General features: G+C 40.3%; 1 protein-coding gene across 2 annotated transcripts in view; it reads right to left on the reverse strand.

The window, feature by feature from the left end:
- Positions 1-918: 918 nt before the first annotated feature.
- LOC121484460 (zinc finger protein 677-like) overlaps positions 919-15917 on the reverse strand; it is a 34646-nt gene continuing 19647 nt past the window's right edge. The window contains exons 2-4 of one of the 2 annotated variants that reach the window (XM_041743762.1): positions 11338-11428; positions 9836-9962; positions 919-2339 (exon numbers count right to left, since the gene is read on the reverse strand). In XM_041743762.1, coding sequence (XP_041599696.1) covers positions 1057-2339; positions 9836-9962; positions 11338-11352 — 1425 coding nt within the window. In that variant the 5' untranslated portion in view covers positions 11353-11428 and the 3' untranslated portion in view covers positions 919-1056. The remainder of the gene's footprint in view (positions 2340-9835; positions 9963-11337; positions 11429-15917) is intronic. The other variant, XM_041743763.1, reaches the window with a different exon arrangement.

The raw sequence follows: 15917 nt of genomic DNA on the forward strand, positions 1-15917 counted from the left end.
GTCTCCAGGATCACGCCCTGGGCCAAAGGCAGATGCTCAACCGCTGAGCCACCCAGGCGTCCCAACCCATCAATAAATATGATTTATTGAAAAAGCTGGATGGTTGTACTCATACTTTAGATTACTAGTATATTATTGATAATTCTGTGACCCAATTTCCATTTATGTGCAAAGATTTTAAATGCTAATACGTAGATGCATAAAGCATCTGAGATCTTAATATAACAGCAGATACTCTGATTGTACAGAAGACATGAAGACATCCAGAACTATGCCCCATGACCAAGTTGGACTTAATAACTGCAAGATTCATTTGGTATTAATATGGTAACAGAGAGTCCTTTGTTTTTATGCCAGGAACAAAACAGAGTGGCACCTGGCACCAGAACTTCTGAACTATTGCATGCAATGCCCCCAAGTATGGTAGATAAAATACTAATGTGCAATTATACCAAGGCTGCAGGATCCAAGGTTACAGTACAAGTTAACTCTCTTCCTAGACACCACCAATGAACAAGTAAATTGAAAATTAAAAAAAAGAAAGAAAATTAAAAACAAAACACCATTTATGTTAGGACCCAAACAAAAGGTTCTATCACAGACACAACTGTGGCAACACATGGAAAGTCTGTGATGATTCAATAATAAAGTAACCTCATCAAGAATTCTAAAAGGACAAATGACTGTATAAACTGAAGCTAAGTGGGCATTTCCACATATGCCCCTGCTCCTTTGACATCAATTGTCTCAGGAATTTTAAATCATTTTGAGTTTTACTTTTCCTGCAGAGTTTAACATCTTACTTGATTAATCAAGAACTAGTCTTAGTTCTAAGAATTCTCTCATACACAGTACATCATACAACCTACTTAAGCAATTTATCACATGTTGTATTTGTAGGGTTTTCTCCAATGTGAAATCTTTGGTGATTCTTGAGGTTAAGTCATGGCATGAAGGCCATACCATTCTCTTGTAGTTTTTTTTTTTTTTTTTTGCAGTATGCATTCCCTCATGACTCCAAAGGTGAGAACATCTAATAAAACCTTACCACAGGCTCTACATCTGTATCTTCCCTCTATGTATATTTTGATGTCTATTCAAGCTTGAATACTGCTTAAAGGCTTTGCCACATTCATGACATTTGTAAGGTTTCTCACCAGTATGGATTCTCTGATGAACGATAAGGCTTGAATTCTGACTAAAGGCCTTGTCACACACATTACATTTATATGGTCTCTCTCCAGCATGAATTCTCTTATGTTGAGTAAGGTTTGAACTCCCGGTGAAGGCCTTTCCACACTCATTACATTTGTAAGGTTTCTCTCCAGTATGAATTCTCTCATGACCCCAAAGGTGAGAACGGGTGATAAATTCCTTACCACACTGATTACATTTGTAAGGTTTCTCTCCAGAATGGATTCTTTTATGTTGAACAAGATTTGAACACTCAGAAAAGGCTTTGCCACACTCATCGCATTTGTAAGGCTTCTCTCCAGTATGAATTCGCTCATGTCCCCAAAGGTGTGAACGTATCATAAAATCCTTACCACATACATTACATTTATATGGTTTCTCTCCAGTATGGATTCTCTGATGCCTTGTGAGGTTTGAGAATCTGTTAAAGACTTTGCTACACTCATTACATTTGTAAGGTTTCGGCTCAGAATGAATTCTTTGATGATTAGCTAAGGTTGAGCAATGGCTAAAAGTCTTCCCACACTCACTACATTTATAAGGTTTTTCTCTTTTGGGTGTTTTCTGTTGTGTCTGTAATGAAGGATGCATAAGAACCTTCTCATATTTATTTAAAATGTTGGTTTTGACACTAGAAGGAATTCTTTGAAGTGGTGAAACTGAGGACATTTTGGTAGACTTCTCAACTTGATTATTTTCATAAACTTCCTCATGGGTTTGAAATCTCTGCAGTTGAGCTACATGTGAATGAGAGCTTAATCCAAGCCTACTGTCCAAACGATTTTTGTACTTGCTTCCTGAATAGCCTACCTTGCTTTTTAGTGCCTTATTCATTATATCATGTTTGTAATATTGAGATTTACTACTTTTTATGGAAACACTATGCTTTACAGAGAAATTATTCCTGAATTTTTGATGTTCTTGGTCTTCTCTACAAGTGAGATTTTTGTAATGGGATACAGTCATTCCTTCATTTTTTTCTTCAGATAGCCACTGAGTCTTACATCTGTTCACATCTTGCTGGACTTCTCTCAAATCAAAGTCATAACTTCTATGTCTTTCCAAAATCAATGTTTGGAATAATTCTCCATTATTAATGTCATCTTTTGGTGGTAATTCTTTGCTCATACATCTAGTAGAGAAATCTGTAATATATAAATAATGATAAGTTTCATATTAACCAGTTTGAAGATGGATATTTTATACATGAAAAAGTATTATACCAGGGGCACCTGGGTGGCTCAGTTGGGTGTCTGCCTTCAGCTCAGGTCATGATCCCAGCATCCTAGGATCAAGCCCCTCGTCAGGGTCCCTGCTCAGTGGGGAGCCTGCTTCTCCCTCTACCTCTGCCACTCCCCTTGCTTATGTGTGTGCTCTCTCTCTCTCAAATAAATAAAATCTTTTTTTAAAAAAGATATTATACCAGAAGTATAATTCATAACTAACAGAGTTATTAAGCTTCTCAACCATGATGTGCAAATGTTTAGAAACACAAGATGCCTCAGCAATGAAAAAGTAATTACATATAGTTCAAATTATTTTCTGGAAGCTTATTTTCAAATGTTCTGTGATCAAAAGTTCAACTGCCCTGAAGTACAGAAATTTTTCACAGGCATCCCAAAACTTAAAAACCTCATAGGAGGGACATAGGTGAATCATGCTTGAAAAAACATGTTAAATTCAATTACTGAATATGTGTTGTATACGATATTAAAACAACATTTAAGGATAATAAAATATTCTTCTGAATACTTCTTACAAAAAATATATCCATGCAAAACAGGCATACTGCATTGTTAATAACCACTTACCTGTGGTTACATGCTGTAATATATGTAGAAATTAATTATGTGTTAATCTTAATAAAAATCATAAACATGTTAGTAACCCAAGGCAAATCCAGAAGTAATTAATAAATATGTTCATTTATAAAGTGTATATAGACTTTAGAATTCTAGTAATATGTGCTGCCGAAGTGAGCACATAGACTTCAGAATTCTAAAGACCTCATCTATAAGAGAAAAAGAGGCTGATTTTCAGAAGCAGCACACATTATTATAAATAGGAAAAATGTTAAGTCACCCATTTTTAAATAGAAGTTCTGATAAATATTTAATATTATAGAGATTAACAATGGGACTCTGTGACATGGAAATGGCAAAGTGGCAAAGAAGGGAACTCTAGGAGACTCCAGCAGGAAATGAACTACCAAAACCCATCAAAACCAACTTTATAGGAACTCTGGAAATTCATCACAGGATCCCAGCAACCAGGCACACTTTTAATCAAGAAAAAGGTAGCTGTTTTAACTTGCCCTGACTCTGTGCTCTGCACCACAGTCAGGAAGTGACTGTGAAGATGGGAGTCTACAAGAAGTATAGGCTTCCCAAGCCAGAGGGAATAAATGGGACCTTCAAACGACTGTGACTGGTTATTTGTTTCTTTAATCTGCCTGCTGGCTCCCTGAAGGACTGGCTCAAAATGCTTGCCTTTCTTTGGTCTACCTCTGATCTCTAAGTAGGTGATAACCAGGAGCCATTTGTCACAAACATTTATTTACTTTTTTTTTTTAAAGATTTTTTTTAAATCTTTTTTTTTTTTAATTTTTATTTATTTATGATAGTCACAGAGAGAGACAGAGAGAGAGAGAGAGAGAGAGGGGCAGAGACACAGGCAGAGGGAGAAGCAGGCTCCATGCACCGGGAGCTGGACGTGGGACTCGATCCCAGGTCTCCAGGATCAGACCCTGGGCTGCAGGCGGCGCCAAACCGCTGCGCCACCAAGGCTGCCCACAAACATTTATTTTTTTATTTTTATTTATCTATCCATGAGAGAAAACCCTGAGAAAAACACCAGGGAGTGAGGTGCAGTGGGAAATAAGGCTTTGAAAATCCCCCACATAGAAGACCCCAGAAGGTGGCAGACATGCCCAGGACTAGGCACATGAGAAAAGACCTGAGAAGCCCTCAAGGTTTTCCCTCCTGCTGACCATCAGATTCTGAGCAAGCAGAAGGGTAAGGAACTGTTGTCATAAACTTCTTACCCTGAATGTTTCATGCACTCCCCAGCACACACATAAGCACACCCACACACACCCAACATATCTACATAAAGTAGAAAGTTGGTTTGCTTTGTGTTTGGTTCCAGGAGATTCAGGAAATCTCTGGAATGGCAACCAATAAGTCAACCAAAGGCTTCAATGACTACACATAACAAAGAAAATACACCACACAAAATTTGAGGGAAACAAACACATAACTGCAATCACAAGAGACATAAAAAAAATCCTGGGAAGGGAAAATATAATGATTTCCAAAGTTCCAGCATATTCCAAATACCCCGTTGTAAACATAAAGTTAAAAAGGAGGCAATACAACAATAAAGCATGACCCAGACAGAAAAATAAATATTAAATAAATAACAAAACTTGGCCCAGGGGATCCCTGGGTGGCGCAGCGGTTTGGCGCCTGCCTTTGGCCCAGGGCGCGATCCTGGAGACCCAGGATCGAATCCCACATCGGGCTCCCGGTGCATGGAGCCTGCTTCTCCCTCTGCCTGTGTCTCTGCCTTTCTCTCTCTCTGTGACTATCATAAATAAATAAAAATTAAAAAATTAAAAAAAAAAAGTATTTAAAAAAAAAAAAAAAAAACTTGGCCCTAAGGAAGCCCAAACTTTCATCCTAGATGAAACAGTACAAATTTCCCTCTGAAGTAAGAAATGAGACATGGGGGCAACCTGGGTGGCTCAGTAGCTGAGTGTCTCCCTTTGGCCCCGGTCCTTGGGTCCTGGGATGGAGTCTAGCATCAGGCTCCCCACTTCTTGTCTGTGTCTCTCATGAATAAATAAATAAAATCTTTAAAAAAAAGAAAAAAATCATGGACATCCTCGTTCACTAATGGTATCTAGCACTATTCTGCAAATTCTAACAAGAGTAATATAACAACAAAAAAAGTACAGATATTGGAAGAGAAAAAGGAAAATGATCTCTGTGTGAGTATGTCGTAATGTATACATATAGAATTCTATGAAATACCCACTGAAAGACATGTTATAAATGACGTCAGGAAAGTTGCAGGATATAGTATCAACACTCTGATGTGCTTTATATACTGTAATGAACACCTGAAGAGGAAATTCAAAAAGTGGTATCATGTATAATGTACCACCCAAAGAATAAAATACAAAAAAAATACAAAACAAACAAACAAACAAACAAAAAAAACAAAGAATAAAATACTGTGAAATAAATTTAACCAAGGAGGTGAAAGACCTCTAAGACTGAGAATTGTAAAACACTGCTAATAGAAATTAAACATATTTAAATAAATGGAAAAGACACAGCATACAATAGACTGGAAGATTTCATATTTTTAAAGATGGTAATATTGACCAGAGATTCTATAAGACACTATCAAACTTCTAAAAACCATTTTTTGTAGAAGTGGAAAACATGATCCAATAAATATGGAACAGCAGTGGGCCCAAAGGGTCCAGACAATATTAAAAAAGAAGAATTGTATAGAATGGATAGACAAAAGGCAGGCTGGTAGTTTCCAGGGACTGGGGACAGAGGAAAATGTGGAGAAACTGCTCAATGGGTAAAACAGTAAATTGGAGTGCTGGAAATGTACAACAAGATAGAGGTAGTAGGGGGGTCCCTGGGTGGCTCAGTGGTTTAGTGCCTGCCTTTGGCCCAGGGCATGATCCTGGAATTCAGGGATCGAGTCCTACGTCAGGCTCCCTAGATGGAGCCTGCTTCTCCTTCTGCCTGTGTCTCTGCCTCTCTCTCTCTCTCTCTCATGAATAAATAAATAAAATCTTAAAACAAAAACAAAGATAGAGGTAGTAGGTGAACAATTGCTAAATGCATGAAAGCCAATGATTTACTTTAAAATTAATTTAATGTTAATTTTATGTTATGTGAATTCCACTCCAATAAAGGGTTCTTTTTAATTAAAAAAAAAAAAAAAAAGTTTTTTTTTGAAGACTTCATTTGAGAGAAAGAGCACGAGCAAAGGGAGAGACAGAGGTAGAGCAAGAAGCAGACTCCTGGCTAAGCAGTGAGCCTGACATGGTGCTAGATTCCAGGACCCTGTGATCGTGACCTGAGCTGAAGGCCTAACCAAATGAGGCACCCAGGCACCAGCTAAAGTATTCTTTTTAAACTGACGATCTAAGTCATTAATTTTGGAAAATATCTAAAAATAAATATTTTCCAATTGTAGTATGTTAAAATTAGAAACTAAGTCCGTTACTATTATGGAAAAATAATAGTTTCTCTTAGGATGGCTTCCTCTCATTACCTGAAATTCTATCATGGATATCTCAACATAATTCCACAGATGAAAAAGACATGAGGTGAGGGATCCTTTTACTATATGTAATAGTAAACATATAATTATCATGAATAAATAAAAATCACTATGCATTTGCCCAAAATTAGTAAATCCTGAATTAATGAAGATTATCAAGAGACTACAGATAGAGAGATGATTCTTAAAACATCTGGGGCAGCCCCAGTGGTGCAGTGGTTTAGCGCCGCCTGCAGCCTGGGGTGTGATCCTGGAGACCTGGGATAGAGTCCCAGGTCGGGCTCTTTGCATGGAGCCTGCTTCTCCCTCTGCCTGTGTCTCTGCCTAGCGCTCTCTCTCTCTCTCTCTCTCTCTCTCTCTCTCTCTCTCTGTGTTTCTCATGAATAACTAAATAAATAAATCTTAAAAAAAAGAAAGAAAAACATCTCAAACAAAATTTAAAAATCTATAAAATTCATATAAAGTCAAAAAAATTATGTTTAGACAAAGTAAAATATACCAAAGAAAAACGAAGGTGTTTTAAGTAACTAATTATGGATGAATTGCCTCTAATTCCGGGATGAACACAGTCACTTACAAACAAAAATATATTCTCAAGACATCCAATATTCCTAATTTAAAAAATCCAAACTCATTCAATGAGAAAAGTCTTTTTAAAAGTTTTTTTTAAAGTAATCTCTATTCTCAACATGGGAGTTTGAACTCGTGACCCTGAGATCAACAGACTCATGCTCTTCCAACCAAGCCAACCAGGCAACTTGAGGAAAGGGTTTCTTAATAATTAATTATATATCAAGAAACACTCCTAGAGAAAGGATAACTACAAATATATATTCCCTATTCTAAAGGTTATATAGGTTTTGGGAAAACACCCAATCAGCTATAACCCTTAACATTCAGGAAGGAAATCTTATAAAATATATAAAATAACATTCATTTCCTGATCAAATAGTCCCACAAACTACAGGTATAAAATAAAACCACTGATGAGTATCATGAAAAACACATAACCAATGAAGAAATACAGAAATAAAAAGATCATTTGCAATACATGCAAATCAAAGGAACATGCAGATCAAAGGAACAGCAACTACAGAAATGGGGTAGAGTTCAACAAGGTAGGCATCATGAATTCATAAATTCACTCAAAACAATAACTCAACAACTTATTTGTTGAACAAAGAACAGCATACATATGGAACGAACACTTACATGAACAATTGTTCAGTCAGCAGTATCACAGATGGGGTTATGAAGGCTGACAATTTTTTTCCCTAAAATAAACTCCTGTACTTGTTCATGCAAAATCAAGAGGGATGATCCTTAATGTACTCCATCAACACTGCCACAATGATCTTGAGAGATACTTCCATGACACACGAAAAGCCAGAGGAACAACTGGAGCCATAAGCCAGACTCTCAGGCTATATTCAATATCAGCATCCAGAACATGTTGACCATTAAGCTCAGATGCTCCAGGGCCCATGTCTCTACTTCGGACGATATGCTGTGACATCTAAATATATAAGTATTATTCAACCAGAATGTTCTTTGACGCAGTAAAACTCCTCATGGGAGACTTCACCACAAGCTGTCCAGCACCTAAAGGCTGGGTTATCACAGCAGAAAATATGAGAATAAACTTTCAGACACTGAGGAACTGTAGTTCAGAACCAAGAAAATTTCAGAGGCAAAACCTTCCAAACTTATGAAACCAGGAAATCAGAAGAGCCAAGACTTTCCCACACTCATAAACTAAAGACGAACTGCAAAAGGGAGACAAAGAAAAAACAGTAAACTAAAATAAAGGGGTTCGACTCTGTGGGATATTCAAACAGGACCTGGGGTCTGCCTGTAGTCTTCAGGCTGAGGGCCTGAAGCCTGAGATATACTCCCCTTGAAGGACTGGGAATCAAACAAAGATTTTCCCCACCCATTGTCTATACAGCACTGCTGAGTAGCAATCTCAGAAGAACGACTCTATTCCTAGTACACATGCCGCTGAGGGGTGAAAGTGGACATGAGGATATGGTGGAGGCGCAGCACAGGCAGAGTGCTTGAGAAAGCCCATGCACCTGCCTCGAGCCCTAGACACAAAAGAGCAGCCAACGTTTCTATCATGATAGGTCACTCAGCACATGAAACAGAATGCAAGCTGGAGAAGACCCACAGTCAGGGTGAGGGGTGGCATCAGATCAGATATGTGTGACTGACCAGAGAAGGAGAGGCCAAAGGAGGAAGAATGGCCCTCACAAAGAGCACTCCATGTGCTCCCCAAGGTTGAACCAGTAAAGGGGCCAAGGGGGCAGAGACCAGCATATCTGGTAGGATGAAGACTTTGCCCTTGTTGTGGATGAGAGCTGCAGTACCACCGAGGAGCCCAGGAAACATACATACAAAGAAGAGAGTAAGGGAGGGATAGAACGGGTTCCTTTGAGAGTCCATGAAAAATCAACTCTTCTTTTCCAACCACCTATCCCATCTGGGGAGAATATCCCAAATGGTATTTCAGGAAGTCACTTCCTCTCTGCCACCTGACCCTTACTGGCGTTCACATTTTGACGCCTTCCCACGCACCTAGGTTTTGCTGCTAGTTTCACCCCACTCTTGAGGTTCCAGAGCTCTCCCTTGCTCCACAATGGAGTTCATATTCAGCTCAGAAAGAGATTCCTGCTGACATGGAAACCAGTAGATGATGTCCTGGGGTTTTACCAGCCCTTTGTCAGCTGAGACCAAGGACATTCATTACAGATGGGTCTAGAATAGCACTTCACAAATTTGTTCAGTGACACTTTTCTTCCAAATGCTTAAAAATGTTTGACACATACAGATATCCAGCTCTCTTCTCAGAACTACTGAATCAAAATTATAGAAGTAGAGACACCTGGGTGGCCGACTGGGTGCCTTTGGCTCAGGGCATGAGCCCGGGATCCAGGATTGACCTGTGTTGGGCTCTCTGTTGGGAGCCTGCTTCTCCCTCTGCCTATGTCTCTGTCTCCCTCAATCTTTCTGTATCTCTCATGAATACATAAATCAATCTTTAAAACAAACAAAAAAAGTTATAGGAATAAAACCAGGCAATCTGGTATTTTAAAGGTCTGACATGAGGTCTTGTTACTCCTCAACCTCTAGCACCACCACTAACCTGCAAAAGCGGGAGGTGCAGAGGTAGGCTAAAATCCAGATGCCGCAATGGGAAGCTTTTCATTTCTGAATCAACAGGACTTCAATCTCAGTGAAGCAGGGAGGAGCTTCCAGGAAACTCCCAAGAGAAACACAAAGATACCCCAGGACAGTTCTCAACCTCTGTAGGGAAATTAATCCTCACCCAGGGAGACCAGGTTCCTGTAGTTCTCCAACATCACATCCCTGTACAAGGCCCTCTGGGCAGCGTCCAGGCACTCCCACTCCTCCTCAGAGAATTCTATGGCCACATCCCTGAAGGTCAAGAGTTCCTGAAATGAAAGCACATTTCACCATGAGGCCATCACCATGAGTACTTATTTCACAAAAATGAGAGGAGGTAGAAGTGTCAGTTAGAATTGAGTGCTGGAATAGATTCACTAAAGACCATTTGAGCAAGTCATAAGTCCCTGATTTTGATTTATTAAACTTGTCTATCACAGCATTTCCATCAGCTAAACTGAGGATTTTACAATATTGTGACAGATAAAACACCCAAATGCAAAAATATTGACAAGTGGTAAAATATATGCAAGTTCTAGGTAGTATGTTGCATATACTAAATGACAGGTAATTTTTGTGTTAGCTACAGCATGAGTAGTGTCTTCAGTGATGACTATACAGTCTATATAACAGTGTCAATGAAAGGTGTAAATTGCAAAATGGGAATCTCTTGATAGAACCATCTAAAGTTCTGAACACTCCGTATATAGTAAGCATTACTCTAATGCTTTAGAAGCGTTAAACCGTATAAGGACATTGTATCCAATTAAATTAGTATTTGTTCCCATCTTACACAGGACCCAACTCTGTCACATATACTCTAATGAACATGCCTCATATTAAACAGGTAATAAATTGCAGACCCTGCACCTGAATGAACCAAGGGGTCGGGCTTTAGGATGGAACCCACACCACCACACGGTGAAGTAAGAAACACAACAGTAAAAGTCTGTTGAAAAAGAGGGCTTGCTAATGGAGAAAACCTGAAACAAGTCCAAGGCTGAAACACAAACCTGGATGAAAGGTCAATATACATACATGCACACACACATGCATAAACACACTATTTTTACTGCTATTAACTTTTTAATGTGGTGCTATAGAAAATATTTAAAGCCATGAAAAATATCTCAGACATACTATCAAGATAAAATAAAGGTTATCTATGAGATGATGACATCTTTTTTACATACTACAGGCTCTGGCCCATAAACACTTTTGCACACAGGAACAAACACACACTGAAAATAACTGAGATCAAAGCTGTAGTCTCTAGATGACACCTATTTTTAGAATATCTCTTTGTTATCCTTTTTTATCCAAGTTCATTTGAGTATTTCTGGTACAATAAACGTGCATAAATTGTATTAAACGTAAAGAACACTGTCAGTGTTACTCTATTTAGCCTGCTTACACAAATAACCCTGTGAAAAAATTTTTTGGAATAACATTTCACTTCTACCTCCATTGAATAAATGTACGGAAGTGTATGAGCTGGAATGCGCATGCAGAGAGCTGCTGAAGAAAGGCTCTGGGGTGAATGTGAGCAAATATATCAGGAGAGACACTTGAGAGGGAAAAGAGCTAGTCCAAGTGGAGGTGAGGGCGCAGAGGACAGAACAAGGAACTGAGCTAGGACTTTACCTGAGAAAGAGTCATTCCTGATTCTTAGGCTTTCCTCCTCTGCCTCCTCTGGGCTTCTCTTCCAGGCGAGATGGGCCTTGAGACAACAATCCTGAGTGTCAAATATACACTGTTTAGCGCTTAGAGTCAACGTACACGTTTCTGTGCCACAACCACACACACAGGAAGATTTCCCCACGTGGTAGTCAATCCTCTGCTGCCCACTGCCACAGGAGGGATGCAGGGACAGTAAACTGCTACACAGAGACCAGCAAGTGAGCATTCTGGCCTCTTAATGCAGAACTCACTTCCCTCCTGGTGAAGCACACACCTGAGCTGCAGCAGTGGGGATCTAGGCACCCTCCCTTTAAAGTCCCAGACCCACCCTGCTAACCCCCCATACAGAGGACGAGGACACACAGCACTTTCTACCTCTCTCTAGATCAGGGGCTGCTTTCAGTCCTCATTAATGGAGGAGCCAGAGCCCTGGGGCTTGATGCTGGATACAGAGGCTGGCCTCTGTTGCTCCCAAACACAAGAAGAGAAATCTCTGTGGACTGGGCATAGGAAGATTATGCAAAATGCCTCAGCAATGCAATGGCAAGTCAGGGTGGAGCACCACTCTGAGGAAACCAGCCCACCACCCCACCCACCGTGGCTCTGCTACCTCCTAGGGCCCTGTCCCCTGTATCCAGATGGTGCAAGAGGAAGGAGCAGAGAGACTCATGCTGAACTCATGGAATCTGACTCAGATTACAGGCCAGAGCATGGAGTGGGGATGAGGCTGGAATGGGACATGGCAGTGTGCGAGATGGCCTCACTAGAAGGTGATATAACAAAGACCTGGAGAGGAAGTTCACCACGTACATTCGAGGAATTTGAGAATTCTACACAGAGGGACCACCTTAGGAAAGCCCTAGGAGGGAGTCCTGACCCTGACCCCAGGAACAGCAAAGATATCTGTGGGCCTCAATCCCAGTGAGGGAGGAGACCAGCATGGGATCAAGTCACAGAAGTAGATCAGGAATGTCCAGCCGTGGTCTTCTGACACTGTTCTCCTCCACCCCAGGTGAATCTTGGATGCCGTGTACTCTTTCACCGATATTGCCTTTTTTTCCCCCCTCACTATGTATTACAAAAAAATGTAATGTGCTAATGTATTTTGAAAGCCTGCCAAGATGGTCACCAAAGCCCAGGAACATGGCACTACTCTGAACTGGGAGGTGGAGGACCACAGGGAACACAAGTGGAACACCTCTAGGAAACAGGAGGTCATGTTTGGACACTGTAAGTGGAGATGTCCCAATAGAAATGTCAGAGACACAGTTAGACAACACAATCTGGCATTCAAGGCAGAGGTCTGAAATGGAATGTAAACCTGGGAGACCTCTTTAAAGTCCGGAGATAAGGGGATATCAAAAGTTCCTGGATGTACAGAAGAGGTCCATGACTATCCTACGGGGTGCTCTTCCCATCAGAGAACAGAGAGTTGAGGAAAAATCGGCAGAGGAAGTGATCAGCTGAGAAGTGAACAGAGTGGAGAGAAGAAGTTAAAACACACACAATTAAAAGATGACATCTGTCAATACTGGATGTCCTGAAAGTCAGGATAAAATATGTTTAAAATAAGGAGTGATTACTGTTCAACATGTTGCTAATCAGATAGATAAAGACAATGAGTTAGCCAGTTTTAGAAAACGTAAAAGCACCAGATCAGTTTCCTGTTCACAGTTTCTTTGGGTAGGTACCCACAGGTGGATCTGGTGGATTATCTGAAAATTCTGTTTAATATTTTAAAGAAATCACTAACATTTTTTCAACAGGGAACACACCATTTATAGTCCTTGGAGTAGTGCACAATACTTTCAGTTTCATCCCATTCTCTCCAGTGCTTATCAACTTTTGAACCGTATCCATTTTTTTTTAGCATAGGCCCACAAAGGGGCATGATTTGAGTTGCAGTCCCCTAATCATTAGGAACACTGAGCATGTCTACATGAGCTTACTGCCCATCCATCTGAAGAAATATCTTTTGTGGTCTTTTGCCTACCCCCCCCCTTTTTGTTTGCATTAATCTATTTTTCTTTTGTTGTCTTGCTTTCTGCTGTCATATCCAGGAGTCTGGATTTTTATACATGAGGGCGATGGGAAGCCAGTGGAGAGTTCAATGCCAGGGTTTGACAAGACCTGACTTCAGATTTACTCTGTAAATTTATCCTCTGGCTCTGAGCCTAGGCCTTGCCTCTTTCCTCACAGTATTTTTCATTGTTGTTGGGTTAGGACCAACTTAATCTTCTAATCACAACTGTAACCATCCTGCAGAAAAATACCGCACAGACACACATGCAAAATTTCAGTTGCTTTAGGGATCATGGTCATTCAGATTTCCTGCTCTTGTCCTTCATCTCCATGCTGCAGCTGGGTTCACCGAGCCCTAGGAGGAAACCTTTTCACAAGTTACCTTGAGAACACCTGAGTTCAGTGGGAACCACACGTAACTGAATTTTGGAAGGGTGGCCTAAATGAGGCATGGGGCACTTTGCCTTTATCCTTATCATCTCATGTCTTTTTCAAAAAGTCCATGTCTCAGTAGGTACAGCATGGGACTCGAACTCCGGATCCAGAGAGCAAGCCCCATGTTGGGGTGGAGCTCACTTAAATAAATTGGTAAATAAATATAAATAAAGGGCAGCCCAGTGGCACAGCGGTTTGGCGCCTCCTGCAGCCTGTGGTGTGACCATGGAGACCCGGGATCCAGTCCCACATTGGGCTTCCTGCATGGAGCCTGCTTCTCCCTCTGCCTGTGTCTCTGCCTTTCTCTCTCTCTCTCTGAGTAAATAAATAAATCTTAAAAATAAATAAATAAATAAAGTGCACTCCCTAAAACACACACACACACACACCCAAAATCCCAAAACATTAAAAAATGAAAAATTCCAGAATCATCTAAAATATGCCTGAGCAAAAGAAACTTCTTTCATGGTCTTAATCAATGGGGAAATATTTTAACATGATAATTCAAAAAATGATAAATCAGAGATTTAGTACTGAATACTGTGAAAGTGGATCAGCTACAGAAACAAACTCTGAGCCTATTACTTCACCATGAATAGATCAGTTCTACTGGAACAAAGTTCATAGTCCATCCAGCCCACCTTCATACAACGTTCATACAATGGACCTGTGGGACCTGAAGGGAACATCTATTTTGGAGCTGACATCTTACTAATTAGACCAATCACATCAAGGAAGGAGAGATGCTGTCGAAGATTACACTAACTTACTAAGCTAGGTTCTGATTATTTAGATCATGGACACCCTTACCAGATACACACTGCAATAGTTCAAAATCATTTACTAGGGATCCCTGGGTGGTGCAGCCTGCTCCTCCCTTTGCCTGTGTCTCTGCCTCTCTCTCTCTCTGTGTGACTATCATAAATAAATTAAAAATTAAAAAACAAAAACCAAAATCATTTACTAACCACAAAGGAATATTCCAACATATGGTAACAAGTAGAAAGAACGCAGGGCTTCTCACTTGAAGTACATAAAAATATTTTTTAAAAACCAGGTGGAAATTTTTTAAAAATCTAGTATCTTCTGGGGTCAAAGCTTTATTTTTATTTTATTTTATTATTATTATTATTTTTTTTTTGAGAGGGAGAAGGTGAGAGAGTATCCCAAGCAGACTCCACCCCCAGCACAGAGCCTTAGCTGGGGCTCTGACGACCCTGGGATCATGATCTGAGCTGGTATCAAGGGTGTCAAGAGTCAGATGCTTAACAGATTCAGCCACTGAGGCAACCCACGGGGGTCAAAGCTTTCACCATAATGCAACCACCTAATATTTAGAAAAGATTCACAAGATCTGGCTTAAGATGTCGCCAAAGCTTTTTGCAGAAGCTTGTAATGATTCTTTACAGAATAGATGTCCAATACACTTCAATTTGGTTTAAAAAACTAAATGTAAACGAAGTAGCAAGAAAAAGTAAATCCATTTAAAAGAAAAAGAAGCACTTTTAATGTTGCTTTAAAAAGCATCATGCACGGACTCATTCTGTAATTTGTAGTTCTAGGCCATCTTCCCATGCCATCCCAGGATAGGAGGGTGACCCATAAGACTAAGACAGTCTCCCTCCTCTCTCTGGCCAATTAAAGGTAGCAAATACAAGCTATCTTATAACGCTAATAATTATAAAGCACACGAGCCTTACAAGCAGTTCTGTAATTTTCTTTCTCCTCTGTTCAATTCAACCAAGCAAATTTAAAGTTGAATGCATTACATTATGGAGACACAAGTCCCTGCATCACAACTTAATCACCATGTCCCATTAGCCAGCACCCACCCAGCACCCACCCAGCACCCACCCAGAACCTGCTCTCTCTCTCCGAAGGATTTCTATTCATCTGCTCGGGTCTTTCTCTCTCCTGATTCTGGCCACTGGTTCTCCTTTTCTGTGATTCCCGTCTCCTCTCTTGCTTTCTCTCCTTTTCTCTCTTCCTTTCCCTACACCAACACTTTCTGGGGAACTCTGGAAATCCTTACTGTTGCTTCCAAGCGCTCCGACCGTTGGGATCTCTACATATTTCGGCCTCGCCCC

The sequence above is a fragment of the Vulpes lagopus genome, chromosome 2 (assembly GCF_018345385.1).
Source record: "Vulpes lagopus strain Blue_001 chromosome 2, ASM1834538v1, whole genome shotgun sequence".
NCBI lineage: Eukaryota > Metazoa > Chordata > Mammalia > Carnivora > Canidae > Vulpes > Vulpes lagopus.